We start from the raw sequence: 26581 nt of genomic DNA on the forward strand, positions 1-26581 counted from the left end.
TGGGATGTGGCAAATACTTTTCTGTGGTGTGGTGGAGTTGGGGTCCATGGTGGGAAAAGAAGAGGAATCTAAAAGAGGCAGCTGTGGCCAGACAGCAAAGAGGCTTGCAATGATAAGAAGCTTACTTCATGCTGCCGGCAATGAAAGACAGAGGAATTACTTAAGGAGGAATAGGTTGACACTTTCTAGCTGGTGGAGTAGAAAAAATATTCACCATCATTAAAAAATCCCTTCTTACCGGCCTGGGCAGCATAGAGAGACCCCATCTTTACATAAAATTTAAAAATTAGCCAGGCAAGGTGGCATGTGCCTGTAGTCCCAGCTACTGGGGGAGGCAGATGGGGGGGCATGGATGCTGAGGAGGGAGGATTGCTTGAGCCAAGGAGGTGGCGGATGCAGTGAACCAAGATTGCACCACTGCACTCTAGTCTAGCCTGGGTGACAGAGTGAGACCCTATCTCCGAAAAAAAAAAAAAAAAATCCCTTCTTAACATCTCTATTTTCTTTGAAGACAGAAGTATGTGACTGTAGCAATACTGTGAGTCCAGTCACAAAACATGGCCACCATTTGGTTTGGGTCAAGTAGGACCAGAAAAGATAGAGTTTCTACCTCATGGAAAGGAAAACAGAAGTTATATATTTGACCAGTGACCTGTTTAAGATGTGAGTCCTTAATTCTCACATGAAACTTTTAACCTATTCAGCTTAATAGCTCCTAACTCAGGGATAGCAAGTCGGTTTCTTCTTGTGTGCAAACTCTAGACTGGTGACAGCCACTTGGAGTGCTGTGCTGAAAGGATCATAAGGTCTTTTCCGTGCAGATTGGAAGACAATGTTGAATTGATTAGTAATGTCTGCCATGGGTATGGGATAGAATAGTGGTATATGTGTCACATATTTAGCTATCCCTGAAATGAGGTCATTTCTGGTGATGTATGCCTAATTCTCTCACATCCAATGCTCAGGTGAACCAGAGCCATTTTAGAGATGGTTGGTGCTTTCATTTCTCTGATTATGGAATGGAGTTTGTCACTGCTTATCCAGAAGGGCCTCATGAATCTTTGAACACTTGTGAGGCTCTTGTCTACCCTTACAAAGTACCAGGAAAGGCCCTCCTGCTGCACTACTTTAATATTGATAGGTGTTTTTGTACTGAATAGACCAAATAGACTATATGTCTTAGGGCATCATTTCTATTAAACCTGAAGACAGATGCTGGTAACTGGAAATAGACATTGATTTGCTTTCTCTTGTACTATTCCAACTTTCTAATTTCTCCAGAGGAAAAAAAGAAAGCCCATGTAAAAATTATCCCCTCTAGCTTTCTAAGTAAGCAGTGAGATCAATTCTCATTCAGGAATTTGTTGGATAAATATTTGTTTGATTGTCAGGAAAAGTGGATTAATCTTAGATGAAAATTTGGCTGATGGAAACGGATCTATCAGTTGGGTTTAGTGATCACGGATACAGGAGTGCAGACCTGGTGCTGCCTGGATGTTGACGCTTGGAAGCAAATGCAGAGGTAATACGACGCCAGATGGTGCCGGGTTTTGATGTACTCCCATGGAGCTCCAAGGATGTTTCTCCCGTATGCAGTGTTGGCTCAGCGCGATTGCTGTTTCTTCTTTTTGAGAGTGTTGAAGGACATCAGGTGCCTCCAGGGCTCAAGAAACCTGGGTGAGAGACTTCAGGGAAAGCTGGTTGTCACCATCATCATCGTCATTTTGCATTCTCCTGCCACTGCAATTTGGAAAGTGAATTCATGACTTGGGGAAATCGGGAGGTGGAGAATGAAAGGGGGAAAAGGATTAAAAGGAGCCAGTGAGCCTTCGTTGGGGTCTCCAGTGGGGGTGGGGTTGTGGGTGTCTCGATTGTAGTACAGGCGAAAAGGGGATCCTTCCTGTGTGCTCTTTTGTTCCTTTCATAGACAAGGTGAGTAGGGAACACTCCTGTCCTTTCTTGACTGACAGTGTAATGGAGGTGTGGCGTGAAATTGGCTTTGGATGCCAGCTGTCTTTTGTACTCCTCTCAGAGGCTTCACAGGGAAAGCTGCTGACAGGCGGTCACTCGGGGGAGCCCTAGGGAGGACCTGGACACCCGGCTCCAAGTGGGAATAGCTGGCATGGCAAGTCTGAGTGGGACTGTGAGGTGGCAGGGGGCATGACCCCTCCTCACTCCAGCCACGGGCTGAGGAGCTGTGACCAATGAAGTCGAGCACCTCTGTTGAGACTCTCAGGAGCTGAAGCCCAGTAATGCCACCATAGGCTGCTGACCTACTTCCTGCAGCCCCCAGGCCCTTTTGTGTGGGCTGGACTGGCTCACTCCTGAGCAATTCTTCCCCAGGGTTTTCCAGGATTAGTCACTGCCAGATGGTGAGGACTCAGTGCCCTGCCTCATATAAGCAAGTCTGGCTTCTTGAGGGATTTCGCTAGAGGCATGGAGCGTTGAGGCCCAAAGGGGCCTGAGGGAACAGCTAGTTCACCCTTATGTGGTGCAAACTGAGGAAACTGAGGCATGGAGAGAGTCAGTGGCACATTTCATCATGCCTTGGCAAACTTCTTCTGCATGCAAGGAGAAAATGTTGCTATATTTCGCAGCTTAAACAATGAACTGAAATGCCATTGGGTTGCCACTTTTGGGTTGGACATTCTAGGACGTGGTGTAGTGAGAGACCAAAGGATTAGAATGTGAAGACATGGATGTTCCACTTGCCCTGGCTCTACTACTTGCTGGCTGCCTGAGCCATTCTGAGCCTCAACTTCTTCATTTGTAAATCAGGAATGTTCCTATCTGTCCTGCCCACCTCACAGGATCCCCGTGGGGAATCAAAACAAGTGAATAGAAAGGTACTTCCTTGGAAATGTTGTAAGGATCATTAAAGTATCCAAACATAGCTTTCTTTAGGTCAAAATACTGGTTGCAGGTTCTTCCTCTGCTCATGTCAGTTTGGCCATATTTCTAGGAAGCCTCTGATTTTCTAACACTGGGGTTGTGTTCTGGGGAACCTAAAAGGGAGGCTTGCTGAAGGTGAGAGAGGCTCAGGCAGGTGGAAGGAAGGCAAAGCAGGGTGAGGGTGAGACGGGGGCATGGAGGGCAAGGCCTGAAGGGGAAGACGGCAGGCTCTTTGGTGCAGCGAGTCTCCTCGGGCCACGCCGTGGAAACAAGTTGGACCCAGGAAACCGAAGGCGGATGCACTCACCTTGCTCTAATTGCTGAGGGGCCACACCCGTTCACATTGCCACTGAAATTATCTTTGTTCCTACTATTAGCTCTTTTAAAGGAGACTCATTGAAAAAAAATAACAGCATGGAAGAGATAAATGATCTAAAATCCCAAACCTTGCTGCTCTCCTTCATTGTCCAGACCAGTGCTGGGCCTCACCGTGGCTGGGAGTACAACGCAGACACTGCCTAAGCAGGAGTTCTGTCAAATGTCTAGTGTTCAGCCAAACCCCTTACTGTTCCTCCTTTGCCATTGTATTAGTTAGCTATTGCTGTGTAACAAATTATCCCCCAACTTGGCAGCTTAAAACTGCAAACATTTGTTATCTCATAGCTTCTGAGGGTTGGGAACCTGGGAATGGCTTGGGTGGGTGGTGTGTCACAGGGTGTCCTGTGAGGCTGCAGTCCAGATGTTGGCCAAGGCTGCAGGCATCTCAAGGCTCCACCAGGGCTGAAAGAGTCACTTCCAAGCTCACTGTCATGTAGCCAGTAGGCCTCAGGTCCTCATGAGCTGCTGTGCTGACAGCCTCAGTTCTTTGCTGGCTGAACAGAGGCTTCCCTCAGCTCCTTGCCATGTGGGCCTTTCCATGAGGCAGCTCACAACACAATAGCTGGCTTCCTCCAGAGTGAGTGATCGGAGACAGACAGACAGAGACATAGAGACAGAGCACACAATCAAAACAGAAATCACAGTGCCTTTTATAACTTAGTCTCCAAAACTGCATTTTGCATAACTGCCAAAACTCCAAAACCTCCTCTTTACCGTGTTTGTTAAAAGCAAGTCATTGAATCCAGTCTACATTCAAGAAGAGGGAAATAGCCTCCACCTCTTGAAAAGAGGAGGACCAAAGACTTTGTAGGCATTTTTACAAAGCACCACAACCACCATTGCTGCCTGCCACCATTTCTGTCCTCGCCTCACCATTCTGTCTGGCTCCCAGTGCTGCTCCTCCTACCTTTGGCCCCAACTTCCCTCCTGGAGAATTTTCATGACTGCCACTTGACCAGACTCCGGGGCTGTGGGAGAAGCCTCCATCAGGACCTGACCCAGCCTTGTGGGCAAAGCTCAGTCACCTAGGACTGAAGAGCTTCAATCCAAGGTCAGCAAGAAAGGCATGGCTTCCAGTGGGATTTGATTCATCTCCGGGGGAAGCACAGAAACTGAGGCTGGCAGGGCCTAGCTTTGGCCCCAGAATCTACATCAGAAAATGATTTCTGCTATGAATGAATGGAGTTAGATAAAGACAACATTCCTGAGATCATTGCGCATGGTGCTTCCAAGCTTGAGAGTGCTGGACAAAGCCTGCGGCAGAAGAAGCATTTTGTGAGGTCATCTGTGTGTAAGTTCTTGCCTCTGCACTGTTGAAGCCATCAGTGATTTGGAGAGGCGTGAGGGCCCACTACTACTAATGACTGTGTTAGTTCTCATCACCACTGGCTCACCCAGGGCAACACGTTCTCTTCGGTTCTTATCTTCATCTGTCGCTTGATGGTGGTACCACCCTTCCTCTTTCTTGGATGTCATGAAGTGCCTCTCTCTAGATCCTTCTCCCTTTCTGATCACGTTGTCTCCAGCTTTCCCAGGGAACTCTCTTCTTGGTGCTCTTTAATGCTTTCAATTCCAATGGTTACTCTTCCCTCTACCCCTAACTAGGTCCTTTTTATGTTGTGCTCTGTGGTCTCTTCCTGAACGTCTCACCAATTTCCAAGGCTTCATCCACTACCCAAACCTGATGATTTCTAAATTTATATCTCTAGCCTGGTCCTGTCTCCTGAACATAGACACACATTTTCACACTGATTCCTGGGCATCTTCATCTGCACAATTAATGGAATGTGGCCAGTTTGAATCCATTGTTATATTCTGCAAGTCGCATCTCTGCTAACAGTTTTATCATCTACTCTGTGGCCCAACCTAGGGATCTTTGTGCCATTTTTTACTTCTCCCTCTTCCTCACACATATATTCCAGCAGGTATCATGTCCTGTTGACCAGTTCTACCTCTCAAAAGTTTCCTACTTATCCCCACAATTATTAGATCGGCCCTGGACTAATGCCCCTCATTACAGTGTAAGCTCGAGAAGGGTAGAATTTTGTCTGTTTTGCATTGGTCAGCACCTATCACAGCACCTGGCACATTGCAAGTACTCAATACAAACTCATTGAATAGATGGATTTAGCGACTGGTCCCCCTTCCCCAGGCATCTCCAACACATCTTACTTCTGCCCTATCACCAGACTCATCTCTCTAAAGTATGGGTACAAGCACATCAGATTTTTGCTTAAAAACCTCCGAGGAGTCCCCACTGTTTACAGAATTAAATTCTGATCCTTATGCCTACATAAGAGGCTCTTCATAATCTTTCCTCATACCTTTCTAGCATCATCTCCTGCAATTCCTCTTTTCCTTGCTCTCCTTGAGCTACTCTGCTTTGCCTGAGTGGACCACACACCTTACATTTTCTGCTGTTCCCTTTCCCTGTAATGCTGTTTCCTTTTTTTTTTTTTTTTTTTAAAACTTAGAAAACTCCTATTTATCCCTTAAGGCCCAGCTTGAAAGCTACCTCCTCTCAGTGGCTTTCCCTGAGCCTCTCCAGCATTATTTATTACTTCCTCATCTCTAAGAACTTCATTCATTCTCCTATTATGGCTCTTATCACATTGTATTACAGTCATTTAAAAGAGTCTCTCTCTATATATATAATAGTTATCTGCATAACAAATTACTCCAAAACTCAGCAGCTTAAAACAACAAACACTTATTATCCCATGGTTTCTGTGGGTCAGGAATCTATGTGTGGTTTATCTGGGTGCCTCTGGCCCAAGGCCTCCCATGAGGTTGCAGTCAAGTTGTCAGCTGGGGCTGTGGTCTCATCTGAAGGCTCACTTGGGAGAGAATTCAATTCCAAGCCCACACATGTGGGTTCTGGCAGGATTCAGTTCCTCTTGGGCTGCTGCACTGGGGTCTTCCTTCATATGTTGCCACATGGACCTGTCTGTAGCACATCTCACAATATAGCAGCTGGCTTCCCTTAGACCAAGTAAGTGAGAAAGCATAAGAGAGGATGCAGAAGATGAAAGTTGCAGTCTTTTTATAACCTAATATTATAAGTTACATCCTATCACTTCTGCCATATTCTACTAGTTCGAGGCAAGTCATTTAGTGCAGCCCACACTCAAGGGGGGAGAATGACACAAGGGTATGGTGTCTTTCATTGGTGGCCATGCCAGAGACTGCCTAGCACACCTACCAAACTGAGCTCCTCAAGGCAGGAATTGTGTCTCATTCCTCTTTGAAACTTCAGCACCTTGTACAGTTCCTGGCAATGAACTGGTGCTCAGTGAATTTGGCCAAATTAAGTGGAATTATTTTTCTACAAGAATCTGATCACAATTGGGTAGATTGCAAAGTCCACAAGAACCCTCAAAATTAGACTAAAATGATTTAGAAACGTAAAACAAAGTGTCTAAGTGTCATGAGTATGTCAGTCCTCTACTTCTAGGTACTTCTATGATTGCTTCCCAGGCTCACATAGAAAAGGATAGGAAAGCAGGAAAATATATTTTTTCCTTTTGATTTAACACAACTCTGTGGAATATTTTTAGGGAGAAAAAATGAGAATGCTGCTTCAAAGGTCCTCAGTCAATTAAAGAACTTAGACCACTCATTAATTCATCTTCTAATTCATGGATGAGCAGCAGTTGGAGGATCATGGGGAATCAAGTGTTGACTAATGACTGCTGTTTTCCACCAGCTATCCATCAATTACAGGCATAATGAAATTCTCCTGGATGTACTCAGGACAGTAGGAAGTACAGGGATTACAGGGTCTCCAATTTAAGCAATGGTTTCTTTTTCAGGCTCATTTTCCTAAAGAAAACACAGAGCCTTTAACCAGGGCCCATGGTTGGATGTTTCTGAGGTCCAGAGAGGTCTGGAATGCACAGCCAACGTCAGGGCTTTGCATCTAAAATCGATGTCGGGCTCTGAACAATGATTCAGCCTGGCCTTCACACACTGTTATGGGGCAAGAATCACTTTGGGCAGCTGGTTGCCTGCAATCTACAATTCCAGAGAAGCATTTAAAAGGAAAGTCATCCTGAGTTGCTCATACTGATGACCCTCTTCTCTTAGTCACTTCCTGCCTGGCAATATCTGCTGCTGTCACACAGCAGCTCAACCTAGCTCAACCCAGATCTCATATTCCTCATCAATGGAACCTTACCCAAGGCCTCTGTCTACCTTCCGTTTATGACAGCTCATCTGTATAGGCCCAATTTATTGCATGGGGGTGGGTGGTATGGTTGATGAAAAGTCCTTTAGATTTCTAGATTTCTTTTGCTTTCTGTCTTGGCCATCTTTTGTTGTGTTGACATTGGACTCGGACTGGGCTGGTCAATATGGGAAAGTTGACATGAATTCTAGAAGGACTTACTGGCTATTTTAATTTCTTTCTTAGTTTTTTTTTTTTTCTTTTTTAACTTCGAGTTTTAGCTGGCAAACTTTAGAAGGCTTGTTTATCCTACTAAGCAGATGGGCAATTGGGGATCAGTAGTATCTCTAAAAATACCATTTGTGGGTGGCATACACAAAGCCACAGCTACATGGATAGCAGATTCTAATGCTTTAACTTAATATATTGAAAAACGAATGCCCAGAGAAGTCAAGTGACTTGTCCAAAGGACTCAGGTGCTGTAATATATCTCAAAGTGCGGCAGTTGTAACTTGAGGGCAGGGGTGAATTTTCTCACTGCTATATCCCCAGTACCTAGAAGAGTGCCTGCCATATTTATATATTCAACAAATACTGTCAAAGGAATGAATAAATGAATAAATTATTTTTTTATCCTCAGCTGCAGTGACTAATTAGGGGCTTTGGGGTCATTACTATGACTCTCAACATATTCCTAGTGCTGTGCATTGGCCCCAAGTTGAGTCGAGTAAGTTGTATAAATCCAGGTCAAGGATTCCTTATCCCATTATTTCACTTTAAGAAGACCAACCATGATGCATGCCCTCAGGCTTATAGACAGGTGTAGATCTACTTCCTGGGGACTCTACCTTGGACCACACTTGACCACGAAAACTTGGGGAATTTCTGGGACCATTTGAGAATGGCACCATGAGCCCTTGGCTGTTTATCCCATTAAAGTGCCCGTAATGCTCTTGCATGAACGTGCTTTGTATGGTTATTTATAAGAATGACTGGTGCAATAGCCCCTGGGGCTTGCATCCCATGTGTTTCCTGGGTGCCACAGACCTTGACAGCTGAGGAGAGGATAAACAAACCTCTAAGAGGAGTGGAACTGAATGCACAGGAAGGTGTTTTGCCCAAGAAAGGGCAGCCACAGCTCACACTATCATTTATTTTTAATGCATTTTTGTTTGTTTGGTATTTGTCCTTTCCATTCTCTTTCTCTTCTTTGTCATCTTTGAAGTGCAGTAAAAATGGTGAGAGAAAAAGGGAGCCATTCACATGCCTCTGGAGTGCCATTGTGATCATTGATTTGCAGGTGTCTTCAGCGTTAGAAGTAACATCTGGGGGCAGATAGAGATGAACCTTCAGACCTTTGCAGAAGGTTTACAAAGCAGGGCTTGAGAAATAATTTTGTGAAGCAGCAGTGCCCACTTATCCTACTTGCCATAGTATGTACATAAAGAAGTTGAACTCTTGATTGTTCAGAATTGGTCCATCTCTTTCCCCTTTACAGATTCAATAAATGACTGAGCCTCCTTCCCTCCACCTGCCAAGCTGAGTCTCAAAGTGGAGAAGCATGAAGAGAGGGGGAGGGAATGGGGCAGAGAGAGAGACAGAAGAGAGAAAGGAAAGAGAGAAGAGAGGAGAGAGAGAATGAAAATGAATGGATCTGATTGAATGAGATAGCTTCCCAAAGAGAACTAGTAATAATTTTTCTTCTCAAATTACCCTGTAGCATGATGATTCAGATATGACTATACTTTGCATGAATGCTTTAGCTAAACTTCATATATACATTTGCAATTTGTAAATATCAGGAATTTTATATGTGTTTGAGAATATAGAGAAATATTCGAAATTTGAGCCAAATTATTTTCTAATGAATGCCCATGGAGACTTGTTTTTGGTGCTATTTTGGGTTGGAATTGATTCTATGTATTTTGTATAATACAATTTCTATAAACCAAGCATCAGAACAAGGAGCACAATTTGAGTTTTGCATTTACTTGCCTGAGAACCATGGATATTTAAGTTCTCTTTGCCTGAGAAATTAGCTTTTAAGAGATCAACATTGATAAATAAGGTAATAAAGTATAATTAGATGTTTATAATTTCACATTGAATAAATAATAGACCATGCTGATTTCAAAGTTATTTGTATTTATTTTATTTATGTTTTCAACGCATACCTAGGAAGATAATTTTTTTTCCTGGCGCTCTAATTCAATCAGCAATGTGGCTTAGCCTAGTCCAAATTAAATACCAGCGATAATACAATAAAAACTCTTTTAATAAGGATCATAATGTAAGAGACACATGTCATAGCAGTTTGTGTACTTCTTTTGCCCAGGGTTTGTTGAAAATGAACTGTGTTTCTCTCAATGTACTGAATATCTGTAGAGGAGGTTGACTAGTAGGTGACTCAGGTTAACTTTTAAGTTGCAATCATAATATGAGCTTAATCCACAAGGTATATTTAGATATTTTCTCCCCTAAAAGGCTGGAAATACCCTTGTGTTGGGGCAGTTGTGTATTAACATGCATAGAAATTGGCAGCTGTGAATATGAAACTAACACTGGTTTTGCCTGGATATTTATCTGTGTGCCTTCTCACTCAAATACCACAAAATCCCATTTGCTGTCCTTTGAACATTTTCAGCATCTGTGCACATGTTTCTATAAAGACATGAGATGTGTCCTTCCAGTGCCAAGGCTGCTGTCACTGCTTTCAGATGCCTGCCTTTCCTTTTTTACTGAGCTCAGTAGGCTGTAGTGTCAGAAACACCGGGTACTCCCAGCCTCATGGATTATCATCTGTCTGAGAAGTTTCCCATACCCCATTGGTTTCCCTTTGCCTCCATCTGCTGAAATAGCACCGTGAAGCCAAATGCTGATCTCCCAAAAGCCCACTCCAGCAGTTAGATCTCCCATACATAGTGGCCATGGGTGACTTACCCAGTGTCAACCTCTAGGGAGGATTGAGCTCAGTTCTGGAAGGGTTAGGGCTGAATCAGGAATGGCTCTTCACACCAAGTTCACCACTGACCCAGCTAAACAAGCTAGCAGGAGATTTACTGAATGCTCCTGATAGAATAAATTTAGAGGAACACCCGGGAAGGACTTGGTTTTTAATGATCCGGCTGGGCTGAATCATGCACACTGCACCATTTTCTAAATTCATTTTGGTAATTGGAATCTTATAAATGCTCTGTTGAATCATGGCACCCAGGGGGGCCTAGGAAGGGTTGTCTTCCCTCCACTACACTGGGCTATTTAAACAGCAATACGGGTATTTCTTGCTTTAAAGAAAACTGGGGATATGAAAAATCTGGATTTCCAAGCAAGTATTAAAAGTAATTGCTGTTGTTTCCATTAAAAACAACTGCAATTACTTTTGCACCAGCCTAATACCCTAGAGAATGAGAGTTAACTTTACATAAGAGGTTAAGATAGGAATCCTCAAGTATCGTGTGACCGTAAGTATTATAAATTACCTTATAGCCATGTGCCGCTTTTTTTCTTTCACCTTTGAATTGGAAAGACTGTATTTGTTATTCTTTTACTTTCAAGGTGTTTAGGAATTAGTTCTGGGCAAAAGTAAGGAGTTCTATCAGTGAACCTTAGAAACGAGCTGTTATTACTTTCCTTAGACACTTCCTTTTGTCTAACAGTGTGTGTTATTGAAGTAATTTTTGTAGCAGGTAAGAAGTCTCATTCTTGCAGTTTTATCTGGCAAATGATTTCTGCAGTTTTTGGAGAAAGGCACAGGAGCAAATCTGTTATTGTGGTCCAGACAGGAGGATTTGGTTCTGGGCACAGTGTTTGCACCTGCTGATGACTTAACTTTTTGTGTCTCACCCTCTCTGGCTGAGAAATTACAATAGTATTTCCCTCCCCTACTTTCCTCTTGCGCTGGAGTGATGTCCTGAGTGTGGAGGGAAGGAGTTCTGCAGCCACCGCTGAGGCCCGTCTTAGTCCTGCATTTTATTGGGGGCTTGAGGCTGTGTGAGCTTAGCTCCCTTCCTTCGGGTTTGAAGATCTTCAGGAGGCTGATGACTTTCTCAAGATGGGAACACAGAGAACACCATGAGATTGTTTCAGAAACTTCCAACAGGCATTTCCCAAACCCACTTGCTACCATCCATCGTCCAAAGCTATCTCAGAAAATGTCTTCATAGCTCAGCACAGGAGTCTTAGAGAACTTAGACACAGAGCTGGCTCTCGGTAAATATTGGTGGAATGTCGCTAAATGCTTGCAGCACACACCACCTCCGGCCCCTCCTCACAGAGACAGCTCAGATGCACAGTTGGCTGCTGAGTTCTGTCATGCTCTGGAATGTGCTGACTTTCCTTCCTCGGGGAGATGGCATGACCGAAGGGTGTTATTGTTAGTAGGGTAGCTTTTGCCCTGATCTGTCAACATTTCCTCACTCGGGCTCTTTATTGAGCAACGACAAACTAGAGAACCTGTGGCAGTAAACACAGCTGACCGCCTTCTCCTTCTTGAAACCTCTTCTTTTGGTTACTGTGACCCCATACTCACCCAATTTGCTTCTTACCTCTTGCCATGCTTCTCTCTTTCCTTTGCTGGTTCTTTCTTTTGATCTTGGAGGACTTGAGCTCCTCCAAGCTCAGTCGTAGACCCTTTTCTCTATTCTCCTTTCTTCTCTCCTCTTCGTTTCTTCCCCTAGATACTTGCTCATTCCCTTTTCCCTAGATAATTTCATTAATTCTCATGGTTTCACTTATCACCTATTTAGCAGAAACTTCTGAATTTCAACCTATACATTCAACTATCCACTCAACATTTCCACCAGAAGTCTCATAGTCTCAGTTTTAGCATGCTCAACACAGAAGGAATCCTCTTCTTCTATGTGGTCCCTGCAATCCTTCTACAGTCTTCCTCATCTAAGTTTCACTGTATTCTACAATCTACCTAGTTTCTTGGGTCAGAAACTTGGGAATATTTCTCATCACTTTCCCATATTCCCAACATTCAAACAATAGTCAAGTCCTGTCAAGTATTTCTTTAACATTTCTCAAATTTCCACCTTAGTTGAATCATTCTTGTATCTCTCCTGGTAGCTGCATTAGCCTCCTAACTAGTTTCCTGGCAACAATTCTTACATTCCTGTACCCTCCCACCCCTCAACAATTCTTTCCTTAGAGAGCAGCACCTTCATCCTTCCTTCCTCCCTTCCTCTCCCCTCCCCTTCCCCTCCCCTTCCCCCTTCCCTTTCCCATTCCTTCTCCCCTCCCCTTGACCTCCCCTCCCCTTCCTCTCTCCTTCCCATCCCCTTCCCCTCTCCTCCCCTTCCCCTCCCTCCCTCCTTCCCGCCTTCCCTCCTTCCCTTCCTTCCCTTCTTTCCTTTCCTTCCTTTCTGTGCCTTCCGTCCCTTTCATCCCTTCCATCCATTCCCTTCCCCTTCCCTTCCTTTCCTTTCCCTTCCCTTCCCTTTCCTTCCTTCCCTCTTTCCTTCCTTCCTTCCTTCCTTCCTTCCTTCCTTCCTTCCTTCCTTTTCTTCCTTCCTTCCCTCCTTCCTCTCTCTCCTTTTTTTCCCTGTCTTCCACCTTCCTTTATTTTTGATAATTTAAATTTTTATTTGTTTTCCTTATTTTCAACTATTTATTTTAACATAATTATAGCTTCATAGGAAGTTACAAAATATATTACAGAATGGTCCTTGAGCTCTTCATTCAGTGTTCTCCAAGGGCAACATCTTACGTAATTATAGCACAATATCAAAACCAGGCAATTGACATTAATGTAATCATAGATTTTATTCAGATGTGATTGGTTTTACATGCACACATACATATGTGTATGTGTATGTATAGTTCTATGCAATCTTATCACATATGTAACCATCACTACAATCAAGATATAGAACCACTTCATCCCAATAGCCCTCATACTAAAGAATGCTCCTTTAAAAACAAAATGTGATCCACTCACGCCTTGCTTAACAGCCTTTAATGACTTAAAAGCCCCAGATTCTTAAATAAGGGCTGCAGATACCTGTAATCTGCCTCCAGCTACCTCTGCAACCACCTCTTACCCCTTTCCTTTTGCTCACCAAGCCTCTGCTCACTGGCCTTTCTCTTCCTTGTAATTTGCTAAGCTGCTTCACTGCTCAAAGCCTCCACCCATGCTGTTCCCCTTTCTGGGAATCATCCTCTTCCCACCTAGCTAACTTCTCATCCAACACATATCAGCTTAAAGATCTTTCTCAGGGAAGGTTTCCTTGACATCTCAGTCCAGGTTAGGTTTTTCTATTGTTTGTTTTTACGGCCAATTATGATTTTCCTTCATGGCATTAATTATACAATTGTAGTTGATAGTTACGTGTGTAGCTGATTCGTCTGAGGCCTCTTTGGCTAGGCTGGAAGGGCTCGAGATGTCTTGCTCATCCCCACTGTGTCTTTTCTGTCCAGTGCAATGGCTGGCCTTGTAGGTGCTCAATAAGTACTTGGTAAGTTAATGAATAGTTATCCTAAGCTGGCTGGGTGTGGCTGGGGTGTGGCACAGAACTGGGCAATGTCAACTTGTCCATATGAGCATCAGCTCCATGACCTCATGTTCATGCTCTCAGTGGTGCCCTGTCAGAGAAACTGGGCATCTGTGGTCATACCACATGGAGTCCCAAACAGGTATTTCCTGCCCTGTACCCATCCCAGTGTTCTCTCTGAGAGATTGGAATAGGAAGTAACCCTGGCTAGTGTTCCTCTTAGACAAATCTTTGAGATGCTTTCAAGAATATCAGCTGGCTGTTCACCGAGGCTTTTAATGTAAGGCTTCTTTCTCTTTGGGGCCACTGTCATGGTGCCATCTTGATAGGGTTATTAGTTCAGAGCTGTGGGAGTCTCTAAGTTGGATGGTACCTGATAAGTCCTTGAAAAGCTTTTAGATCAGGCCTCTCCTTGCTGCTTCTGCCAGTATTCACTAAGTGTCCCCTCCCTACCACCAACAAGTCATGTCCACACCCCTTGCACTCTCCAAGATAACTCAGCGTGGTTTCTATTTGTGGAGCTCAAAATGTGAAGGATTCTTATGTTGGCTGAATAGACGGTATTTCATCCAAAGGGCCACGATATGAACAGTTCTCTGAAGATTTGAAAGGGAGGAATTGGGGGCTTCTGCTAAGATGTGGTTTTGCCAAGGGGCGGTGGTGCCATGAGGGATCCTGTCTGTGGAAGACACTAGGTTGGCAGCGCTAACCATGATTGGTGTCCCCTGTCTCTAGCATCCTTCTTTAAAGCATATAATCCTTCAAATGAAAGAGGCAACACAAGGCACTATATAATGGGTTTGGCGGAATTGGAAGCTCTGGAGAACGATGAATGCTTGGCAATGGGCAAAGCGTCAATTTTTTTTTTTTTTTTTTGTGACAGAGTCAGTAGTGGGCTTTGCCCTGGGTGCTCTGGGCAGATTCTGATCTGGTTCACAGATCTGGGAGACCTCGGAATGTTATCCAAGTTTTCCTTCCATGCCAGATAGAAGGCCAAGGGTCTTTGCATTCTACAGTTCATGGCCATCCTCTCCCTGCAAGCATCTCTCTTTTAGGTGACCTAGGTCTGAGGACTGAGTCCAGTTCTGCAGGCCAAGTCTTGGACATGGCTCACTGGGGCTGTGCTCAAAGGTCACAGCTTATTGTCCCTCCTTTCGTCTTGTGATTGGGTTGGCTTCCATGAAACTTGGGATGGAGAAAAGAGTTAGAACCGGCGACCAGTCCTTTTAGGATAGACCTGGCCATTTGCTCTGATGCTACATTTCTTTGCCGTCCCTGCCAGGCCACTTCCTTCTGTAGTCCCTGGTACTGTTCAGGGTGCGGACTTTTGCTAGTCTCATGGGTGTGGGCATGGCATGGGTACTTTAGGTAACAGTGCAATGCCTCATCCTACTCCTGAGCACTGACCCTGGGAACCTCATACAATCCTTCTGATATCCTCCCTTGCACCCCGAGGCAGTGTAAATAACTTGTTGGATCAGAAGGCCCAGTTCCAAACAGTTCTTACCTGTTGTGCTGCCACAGCTGACGCTGGGGCTTGGAGGGTCCCGCAGGTGTCCCTCATAGTGCTACCCCAGGCTGCGTGCTCTGGAGTTTCTTCTCTCGTTCTCTCTGGTAACTGCTTTCTGTCCTCATCAACTGGTTACACCTACTGGGGAACATGATCTTAGTGCAAGCAGAATTGGATATGCTTATATCTCTGTTTTGCCCTTGATCTGAATAACGGGGTGGTGAAGAATGTGGGTAGGGCCCTGTCTGGGCCCCCATTTTTTTCCCTACGCCATGCTACCCCGCCCTGCTTGCACACTGGGCATCGATGTGTTTCCAGTTAGTGGTGTTGAGGGGTGGCAGTTCAGACTTTGGCCCTAATTCTGCTGTTTCTGGCTTCCTCCAGGTCACCCAACCTGCCTGCAGTTCACCCTGAACATGACTGAGGCTGTCAAGACCTACAAGTGGCAGTGCATAGAGTGCAAATCCTGTATCCTCTGTGGGACCTCAGAGAATGATGTGAGTTTGGGGCTTTCCCTGTGGGAGGGAGAAATCCACAGAGCTGGGGTCCTTTGAGGGGTGAAGAGGAAGGAAGGACTCTTGTCCTGGGGCCTGTTACCCTGGCACTTGGGAGCAACCTGGCCATTAGCAATTGAGGGCTCAGAGACTGGCAGTGGGGAACACTGCTTATGGCAGGGATGTATTTGTTTCCACCACATTCCACAGTATATGATCTCATTTGGTCTAAATGTTAAATATAATAAGTGCAAAATTTTCAAGAACACTTTTTATTATGGGCAATTTCAAACATATACAAAAGCAGAAAGATTAATGGAATTGATGTACGCCCATCACCAGCTTTGACAATGATCAGTACACTTCCAACCTTGTTTCATAAATACCATGACCTCCCTCTCCACAGTCTCGGTCATAATATCGTTTTACCTGTAACTATTTCATATGTATCTCAAAAGGGTAAGGACTTACTTTTATACCTAAATAACCAAAATATTAACATAGCTAAAAAATCAATAATTCCTTAGCATAATCAAACATCCAGTCAACAGTTGTATTTCCTCAATTGTCTCATAAATGTTTCTATTACAGCCTGTTTATTTGAATTGGGATTCAAATAAAGCCCATACATTGCAATTAGTTGATATGTCTCTGAAGTTTATTTAAATATTTGTAGGTACATATAAACATATATATAACTTCTTTAAATAACACATAGACTTTTCCCTCCATCTTATTCTCTTTATTCCTCCCTTAAATTCTTTGTTGAAGAAATCAGATCATTTGTTCAAGTTCTCATGACTATATTTGACTGAGTGTATCCCTGTGCTGTTTGACATTTTCCTCTGTCTCTTGAATTTCTTGTCAATTGTTAGTTAGGGTTAGAGGCTTGATTCAGGTTGCATTTCTGCCTCTCTTTCTGTGTCTGTCTTTATCTCTCTCTCTGTCCTCTCATCAACTGTGTCTCCATCTATCTGTCTCTCTCTCTCTTTTGGCAAGACTACTTCAGAGATGGTGGTGTATACTTTCATCAGGAGGTATCTAATGCCTGATGTTTCTCTTTTTGTAAAGGTAGCATCTATTGATGACCTTTGACTAGATTAACTATTCTGTTAGGGGTTGCAAAATAGTGATATTCTTATTGGATAATTTCTTTTTTGGTTAATGGTTGGAGTAATTCCAGGAAGAGAAACTTGCCTAGTCTTTCATTTGGTTACCTTCAGGTGTAGATCATATAGAAATGGCAGGAAAAATGCTTGGTTCTTTCCCTTTGTCACTTTTAAAAAAACAGTGTGGTTAAAATATCTATTTATGATTAAAAAAAATTAAAAAATAGTAATTGTGGGATATCTTCTTAAGATGATAAAGTATTTGTACCTTAGAACTAAAGCCAGTATCTTATTTAATGAGGAAAACACTAGGCACAATTCCACTAAGATTAGGAACCAGGGGAGGGTGCTCACTATCTCTATAACTAGGATTCGATACTATTCTGGAGACATTAGCTAATGCAATTGGACAGGAGAATTTAATTAGAGATGTAGGAATGGATAACAAAGTAATAAAACTCTATTTTTATATTACATGATAGTATATCTGGAAAACCTTAGAGAATCAATGATAAGCTAACTCAAACATAAAAGGTAACAGATTATAAAACTAACACACAATAATTAATAACCTTCTCACATACGAACAATAACCAGTTAGAGAACATAATTCCATTTCTAATGGCAGCAAAGAAGAAATATTAAGGGATATATTTAACAACAGATGTGCAAAACCTATATAAAGAAAACTTTTAAACACTTTTGAAAAGACACAAAGAACAAATGGAAGGGCATCTTATGATCTTGGGTAGAATGACTTGACATTATAAAGATGTCAGTTTTCCTGAGTTAATTTATAAATTTATTTGAAGTCCAATAAAAATATCAATGAACTTTTTTATAGAGTTAGACAAATCGATACTTAAGTTCATATGAAGAAACAAACATGCAAAAATAGCCAAGAAAATACTGATAAACAAACTATGATGGAAACTAGCCCTACCAGATATTAAAACATACTGTAAAGCCTCTATAGATAAAACAGTATGGTACTGATGCATGAAGAGACAAATAGACCAGTTGGGATAGAATAGAAAGCCCATAAATAGATCCAACTACATATGGAAATACAGTATAGGGTAAAGGTCACATCTAAAATTACTGGGTCAGAGACAGACTTTTAAATGAATGGTGCTGGAACAATGGGGTAGCCATTTGAAAAAACACAAAATTAGATTTATATCTTATGCCATACATAAAAACAATCACCAGATACATTGGGGATCTAAATGTACAAAGTAAAACCACGCTAGTACTAGAAGAAAGCACAAATAAATTCCTCTTTAATCTAAATACAGGAAAAGGTTTTCAGACTGTGACTCAAGATCCAGAAGCAATTAAATAAAATGTTGGTACATTTGCCTACATAAAAATTTTGCATAGTCAAAAACATGATAAAGTCAAAAGACAACTGACAAACTGGGAGGCAATTTTGGCAGCATGTACCACAGTTTAAGGGCTAATTCCCTATATAAAAAGAAGTGTTAAAAATCGAAGACAAAGGACCAGAAACCTGATAGGAAATGAGAAAAATGCATGAAAGACAATCCACAAAAGATATAAAAATGACCCTTAAAGATGCAAAAAAAAGTTAAAATGCACTCACAAAGAAACTCAAGGCTGAGATATCATTTCTTACCTATCAGATGGGCAAAAGTTGAAAAGTATGACAATATATTCTGTTGATGAAGCTATGGGAAAAATGGTGCCTTCATACATTGTTGGTGGGAATACGAATTAGTATAACCCTGTGGAAGGAAATTTGACAATACCTAACAGAGCTAACATGCACTTAACTTTTGACTAAGCATTCTCACCTATAGGAATCTACCTTGAAGATATACCCCCAACATGATGGAAATACATATGCATAAAGTTATTTGTGGTAGCATTGTTCATTATTACAGAATATTGGAAACAACCTAAATATCCATATATAGAAGAGTAGTTGTTGAATAAACAATGGAACAGCCATACAGTGGAGTACTATGTAGCTGTAAAATAGAATAAGGCAGATGTCTATGAATTGATGCGGAGTCATTTCCAGGATATATTGTTAAGTAATAAAGCAAAGTAAAATAGAATATCTATAGTATGCTGACCTTATCGTAAGAAAAAAGACACATAAGAAAACCTACATGCATTTGCTCACTTGTGTAAAACAAATATAGGAAGAATAAACAGGATGCTAATGAGATTGGTTATCTACACGGGTCTGGAAGAATGGGGTAGGGAAAAATGGGAATATGAAAATGGGGGCAGTAGAGATAAGGGAGGAACAACACTTCTTAGAGAATACTTTCTTGTGTAGCTTTGACTCTTACAACCATCGTAAGGTTTCATATACCTCCCAAATAGATAAATACTTAAAATCAACCAAGATGTAGGGAAAAACTAAAATGGAATAAAAACCGTAACAAATAAACCTAACTCTAACATAAATAGATAATGTAACCATAGAGTTATGAAGAGTGAGGAAGAAAAGAATAACCTAAGTAACTTTGGAAAACAGTATTTTGACTGTGTGTTGTAAAGCTAAGGGCAGAAATAACTGTACCACAAATACTGTACTCTAGTTAATTTATTTTCATAGGTATATGAATTAGTAATTCTGAAACTACATATGCTAGATTTGAACTAATAACTGTGTATTGTGACTAATGAGAGTCTAGTTTCTCAAAGTCAGAAAAAGAATAACTAAATAAAGGGGGGAAGGCTAGATTGAAGGCATTGGTTTGGAATAGTGAGTATCGCTATGAACTCATGATTTTATATACAAGGTATTATATATAGTTTATACATATTATATCTATATCTAGCCATATGTGTACACACATATTAATAGACAGAAATAAGTAGAGATGTATGCATGTGTACCTACACATACATTTATTTCCTACCTGTGTTGGCTGGGAGGGCCTAGAAGCAATGACAACACAGAAGCAATGAAGACACATGGCATCAAGAAATTGGTTTCTAAACACCATTCTCTCATAAAAAGAACCATGGATCCTTAGAGAAATGGCTGATTCCAGGGCTGGGATGTAAAATATGCCAGATGAGCCTGGAATATTATGTGGTGTCAGAAAATAAGGAAGTGTTTAAAAAATGAAAGGGTATTTTCATGTGTCTAGAGGACACAGGAAGCAACTTGAAGGAACCCTTAATGGCCAAATCTAGGAAAACTTTAGCTTAAAAAAATGATGTTATTAGGTTATAACCTAAAGAAAAAAATAAATATCTATACTAATGTAAAAATTGAATAAATAAGTAAACAGAGGAGAGGGTAAGCTCTTCCTTAGAGCAGAATTCCAGTGAATAAATGTAGTGGGAAAGGGGAAATAATCATTGGGAACACTTCACAGTTATGTGAGAACTGTCAATTGATGCTAAAATTAGTGGGCAAAAGTATGATGAGAAATAGGATATTTGCATAATCTCAAATATCCTATTTCTCTTGTTGAGGAGATAATCTCCAAGTATCTCTCCAACAAGATTACTTATTAGTATATTACAAAGGGAAAAACAGTAACTTTACAGTGGAAAATAAACAGCAGACACTACCTTAACTATATAATTACAGATAACATTACAAGTAATAAGACATACTGGCCTCAATTACCCCCGATACGATGCGCCGAGAAGGGTGCAACATTACTTTAGTGGTATTCTTGCTCAAAAATGCATGCATATGTGGATCTTCTCATGAGAAAAGATCCAACTGAAATTGAGTGACATTTACAAAATCACTGGCTTGGACTTTTTGAAAGTGTCAAGCTCATGAAAGACAAAGAAACTGAGGAACTGTCACAGATTGAAGGATACTAAGAAAACACAACAATTAAATGCAATGAGGGATCTTGGATTGGATCCTGGGGAAAGAGACATAGGTGGGGGGCTGGGCATAGTGGCTCATGTCTGTAATCCCAGCACTTTGGGAGGCTGAGGTGGGTGGATTACCTGAGGTCAGGAGTTTGAGAACAGCCTGGCCAACATGGGGAAACCCTGTCCCTACTAAAAATACAAAAATTAGCCAGGCATGGTGGCACATGCCTGTAATCCCAGCTACTCGGGAGGCTGAGGAAGGAGAATTGCTTGAGCCTGGAAGACGGAGGCTGCAGTGAGCTGAGATCACGCTACTGTACTCCAGCTTGGGCAACAGAGTGAGACTGTCTCAAAAAAAACAAACAAACAAAAAAACAAAAAGAGACATAGGTGGGAAAACTGGAGAAATTCAAATAAAGTCTATAGATTAGTTAATAGTATTACACCAATGATAATTTTCTGATTTTCACAATTCTGCTATAGTAATATAAGATGCTAATATTAGGGTACACTGAATACAATTCTCAGCACAATTTCTGTACTTTTGTCTAAGTTTAAAATTATTTCAAATAAATAAATAAAAATACAGTGTGATGTTTCTCTAGCATCTTCTGAAGGTGACTAAGGTTTTAAAAAATATGTTTATGAACTGAAGATTTTAAACATATTTTATTTGTTGTAATCCATTATAGGTAAAATTGTCCCATCTTTGACCAGTGGTAGCATATTCAGGTAGGATCCTGAGTCCTTTTGACATACTTCTAATAGTATTTGATAGCTTTCTTACTTTGTAATATCTAAATATATTTATACATTTTATGCTCCAGACCTGGAATCACCTATTTCTCCCGGGACTCCTAGTTCCTTTTAGTGGGCAATGGTCTTTGGAGAACATAATGTGGGTGCTAGAGGTGTTAATTTTGCTGTTAGTCATTGTTTTGGCGCACTTTCTGTGGACAGAGGTAGAAAATATCTTTTGCTTGTTTTAAAGATAAACTACACCATGAATTTATACTGATGCATCCAGTTCATACTTAGAACCAACTATTGAGTTTTGACTTAACTTCATTGGCCTACATTTCTATTTTCTTTCAACTATGTTACAAAATCTTGCTTTTCAATGATACCAACATAATTACTCATTTGACGCACATAAAGCGGTCTCAGAATATTGATTCCAATATTTAAACCAATAATATAATTGCTGAACATTACACACACACCCATATATATGCATATTTGCATTTATTTATGACCTTAAGTTATGTCCTACTAAGGATGTATTGTCAGATTAATTGTTTTATAGTCATTTGGAATAGTTTCTCTCTGTGTGGTTATGCCACCAATTGGTTCCTGGATAGTTGGTAGTGAGAGGTACTAAAATTGTGTTTGTCATGAGAGTTAGCATGAACTGGGGGTTCTTGGTGGTGGAAGAGAAGAGAATATGGTGCTAGACAATGGTCAACCCATGCAAAATACACTTAAACTCTCAGGTGCCCAGTTTTCCTTTGGGAAATTGTAATCCAGGATATTCTACCTATTTGTATTTCCTATGTAACTGCTATAGTAGGGGTTATTGCTGTTTTTAAGGCATTAATAACACTGTTTCGGACAAGTCCTGTCTGTTTTCTGTCCCCATCCTAACTTGTTTCTCCTTGTATTATCCTATTATCCCTAAATCAAATTGTCCTGTAGCTTATTCTGGTTCTACAATAATGATGTAACTTTTTTGGCGTAAACTACAGTGTGCTCGTCTTCATCCTACCTCTCTGACTGTTCCTTCTCAGTCTTTTTTTCTCTGCCTACCCTGTAAAGTTGGAGTACCCCAAGTGTCTATTCTTGACCTTCTTCTCAGTAAATTCTTTTGGGTCCTTGATCTTTCAGGTAATTCAATGAAAGCTATGAATTTACTGTTTCCATAGAAACATGTACTTTCTACCTATGTACAAAATTGTATGTATCATTTCAAGGGGTTCATGGACACTCCTCCATGAAGACAAGTTCAAAGACATTTGCTTTCACACATTCCAGGCTTCCTCTCCTAGGACCTTCATTTGCCATCTAGTTACAATGACTCCCAAATCCATATCTCACACCCAGACTTCTCTCCTGCTCTCTTCAACAGCCTCCAGGTCATCCCTATCTGTAGAACACGTCTATAGCTGAGGTTGCCCTCTCCCTCCCATGAGTCTGCTCTTCCTCCCATGTCCCAATGGGTGACTGTATCATCAGGCTTGCTGACCAAGCCACAACCCAGAGGGCATCCTTGGCTTCTTCCCTATCACTCTCCCCATCTAATCAATGATGCTTAAATGGGAGCAAGACCCATTTCTTTCTCCATGCCACAGTCATAATTCAGGCCACAATCATCACGCATCTGGATAGCTATAGCAGCTTCCTAACTGGTCCCCTGGCCTCTTGAATGAACCTCTCTCCCACTGGGTATCTACTCTTACATAGCAGCTAGTAAGATCTTTCTAAACTGCAATCTGATCATATCACTGCCCTGTTGATAATTCTTCAAAAGCTCTCCTGTTGCCCCACTGATGGATTTTAGCATGACAAAAAAAGCCCTCCTTGCTGGCTCCCTGGGGATTCCAACTGCTATATCTAATTTTATCCAGGATTTCTGCACTGGTGGGAGCCAAGGTGAGATTTGATACAAAACTTTATGTTGAAAAAGTCTTATAAGCCATCCCAACAGTTTCAAAAATCACCAAATAGAACAGGGCTGAAACTAGGGGGTGGGGCCAGATCACAAACAGTTTCTGAGTAGCTCCTGTATGCAAGGAAGTCACTACAGTGGATGCAGTGATGAAGAAAACAAGATTTTCCCCCAAGGGCCTTATAGTCCATAAAGAGGATAAAGGGTGGAAAAAAGAGGCATGTTCCAAATTAATTATTCAAGAAAACAAACATGTAGATGTCTTTTTTTTTTTTTGAGACAGAGTCTCACTCAGTTGCCTAGGCTGGAGTGCAGTGGTGCAGTCTTGGCTCACTGCAACTTCTACCTCCCGGGTTCAAGAGATTCTCCTGCCTCAGCCTCCTGAGTAGCTGGGATTACAGATGCACGCCACCATGCCCAGCTGATTTTTGTATTTTTAGTAGAGATGGGGTTTCACCATGTTGGCCAGGCTGGTCTTGAACTTCTGATCTCAAGTGAACCACCCACCTTGGCCTCCCTAAGTGCTGGGATTACAGGCATGAGCCACAGTGCCCGACCAAGAAAACAAGTGTGATTAGATGTCTACCACATGCCAGGCATGTAACATAAAGGAAAATGCATTTAAATGTCACAGAAAGGGAAAGTACCACGGGGCTCTGCAGGAGGGAAGAGAGAACTTCCAGTTGAGGTAGATTAGCAAAGTCTTTGTGGAAAAGAAGTGCTTGAAGAAGATGTACTTGAAGGACAGGCAGGGAATGGACATGCAGAGAAAGGGTCAGGGGTCTGGGAGAGCCTCTAGGCAGAAGTAGCCATTGGTGCAAAGGTATGGCCTGTGTCCTTTGAAGTTAACCACAATCCTGGGGGTACCTGTTCTCACCTGGGCTCCAGCCTCCAGACAGTGAGGAAGCTTCTGGAAGCCAAGGGATGGCGCTACTTGCATTTTTCTACATTCTAATGAAACCCTGAAGAGGGTCTGAGGTTCATCCCAGTACAGCTGTTGCCCATTTCACAGATGGAGGGAGTGGAATCCAGAAGAATTCAATTAAGATCTTCAAGTATATAAAGTCATGGACAATAGAGACATTTTCTGCCCTTTGGAAGCAGAGCTATTGGCTCTGGAAGTTCAGAAGAATAAGGAATCCTTTTAAATTTGGATGTGAGGTGGTAGTCACAGAAGGCTTCTTGGAGGAGGTATGAGTTGAGCAGAACCCTAAAATAGGTGTAGGATTTATATAGGCTGGGAGGTAGAGGGGGAAACTCTAGGTGTGGGAAAAGCACAGGCACGTTCAGGGGACAGTGAGGACTCCATGTGGGACCTGGAAAGGGGATCCAGTGAGGCCGATGTGGAAATAAGGCTGATGGGTAAGTAGGGGCCAGACATTGGCCCCAAATAACGGAATCTCTCCTCCTCTGTGCTTGCTCTGTGTTCCACCAGGACCAGCTACTCTTCTGCGATGACTGTGACCGTGGCTATCACATGTACTGTTTAAATCCCCCGGTGGCTGAGCCCCCAGAAGGTAATGATGATGAGGTCAACAGTAACAGCAGCAGCAGATACTACTACTACTAGCACTTACTGAGCTCTCACCATAGTACAGGCCTGTGCTAAGGGCTTTACATGTCCATGTCTTGTCTCATTTAATCGTCACAAACCCACAAGGTAGGTACGACGACTGCCATTTTACAGATGAGGAAACTGAGGCACAGTCCAAGCAGCTGAAATTTCAACTTGAGGGCCGAGAAGGTTTTTCCCAGACAAGCAGTGGAGATGCTGGGGAGGTGTGAGCTTCCAGGGGAACTAGCGCAGGCCCGGCGACACTAGTTTGGAGGCATGACCAGGGAGTGAGGGTCTTGATAAGAGTTGAGCCCATCTCCTCTGAGCACCTGCTTTCTGCTGAGCCACAGACTCCCGCACGTTTTCAGGCCTGGGACTTGGTTTCTGCATTGCCGAAGTTCAAAGGAAACAGGGTTTACAAGAAGTTAGGGGCACTGGGGTGGGGCTCCAGAGTTAGCAGAGGGGCTGCTACTAAAGCCGTCTCATTTCTTGCAGGAAGCTGGAGCTGCCACTTATGCTGGGAACTGCTCAAAGAGAAAGCCTCAGCCTTCGGCTGCCAGGCCTAGGGCCCTAGGTCACAGAATGTGACTTGCTGCTGGAGAGGCTAAAGCAGAGCCCAACTCAAACCAGAACGCGCCCTCTTCCTACATATCCAGACAGACCAACTGTAAGGAAAAGAAATAGTCCCAGAGGGGCACGGACACATGGAACCAAGAGGGCGAGGCATCTCCTGACCGCCCCCGATATGTGCGGAACTTCAGCCAGCATCTCCTTGTTTCTACCGGAAGGAAGTTGCACTTCGGAAGAACACCGCCGGCCCTAGCCGTGTGGAACCCCTTTCACTTTTGCCCTAGCACCGAGGCCCTCTCATTGGTTCCCATTTTAAGGGAAGCCATTTCCTGACCACTCATCCATCACTTGTGTGTAGTGTGGTGTTTTTTATCTATTGTGTTCCAAGAAATCTTCGCACAGCCCCCGCCCCCTCCAGCTTAGGCTCTTCATCCTGAAATTCTCACCCGAGGAATAAAGGGCTGTGGAGAAGTTGTTGTTTATTGCAAGCCTCACTGGAAACTTCTAGACTTGGGATCTTGCAACCCCTTCTTGTTCCTTGGTGTCTGTGGAGACAAAGAGTTGCCTTCTAGAACCTCAGCAGTGGCATCCACAGCCAGCCTGGTCTTGATCCACTGCCTCAAGTTACTAGATGGGGGCAGGGAGGGAGGGAGAGGCGCTGAGACATGGGAGGAAGCATTGCGGAAATGGTGCCAAGGCCCCGCCATAGCCAGTCAGTACTTGTTATCCATCGGGAGAGACTTTGCAAGGGGCCAGGCTGGTTCCTTAACCTTAGAGCTGGGACATCCTTTAGGTGAGACCAGCCACAGCCTATGGACAGAGGAAGACGGTCAAGCCTCTGCCTCTCAGCCCACCTGGGTCTGGAGAACTGGTTCAGCTTCCCCTGGTGGGACTCAAGAACCAGGAAGGGGAGTGAAGGCTGCT

At 42.7% G+C, this 26581-nt stretch overlaps 1 protein-coding gene across 1 annotated transcript in view; it reads left to right on the plus strand.

Annotated features, from left to right (window-relative positions):
- DPF3 (D4, zinc and double PHD fingers, family 3) overlaps nt 1-25654 on the plus strand; it is a 280919-nt gene extending 255265 nt beyond the window's left edge. The window contains exons 9-11 of the mRNA XM_011983118.1: nt 15824-15936; nt 24968-25049; nt 25583-25654. Coding sequence (XP_011838508.1) covers nt 15824-15936; nt 24968-25049; nt 25583-25653 — 266 coding nt within the window. The 3' untranslated portion in view covers nt 25654. The remainder of the gene's footprint in view (nt 1-15823; nt 15937-24967; nt 25050-25582) is intronic.
- The last annotated feature ends 927 nt before the right edge of the window (nt 25655-26581 follow it).

Source organism: Mandrillus leucophaeus, unplaced genomic scaffold (genome assembly GCF_000951045.1).
Source record: "Mandrillus leucophaeus isolate KB7577 unplaced genomic scaffold, Mleu.le_1.0 Scaffold246, whole genome shotgun sequence".
NCBI lineage: Eukaryota > Metazoa > Chordata > Mammalia > Primates > Cercopithecidae > Mandrillus > Mandrillus leucophaeus.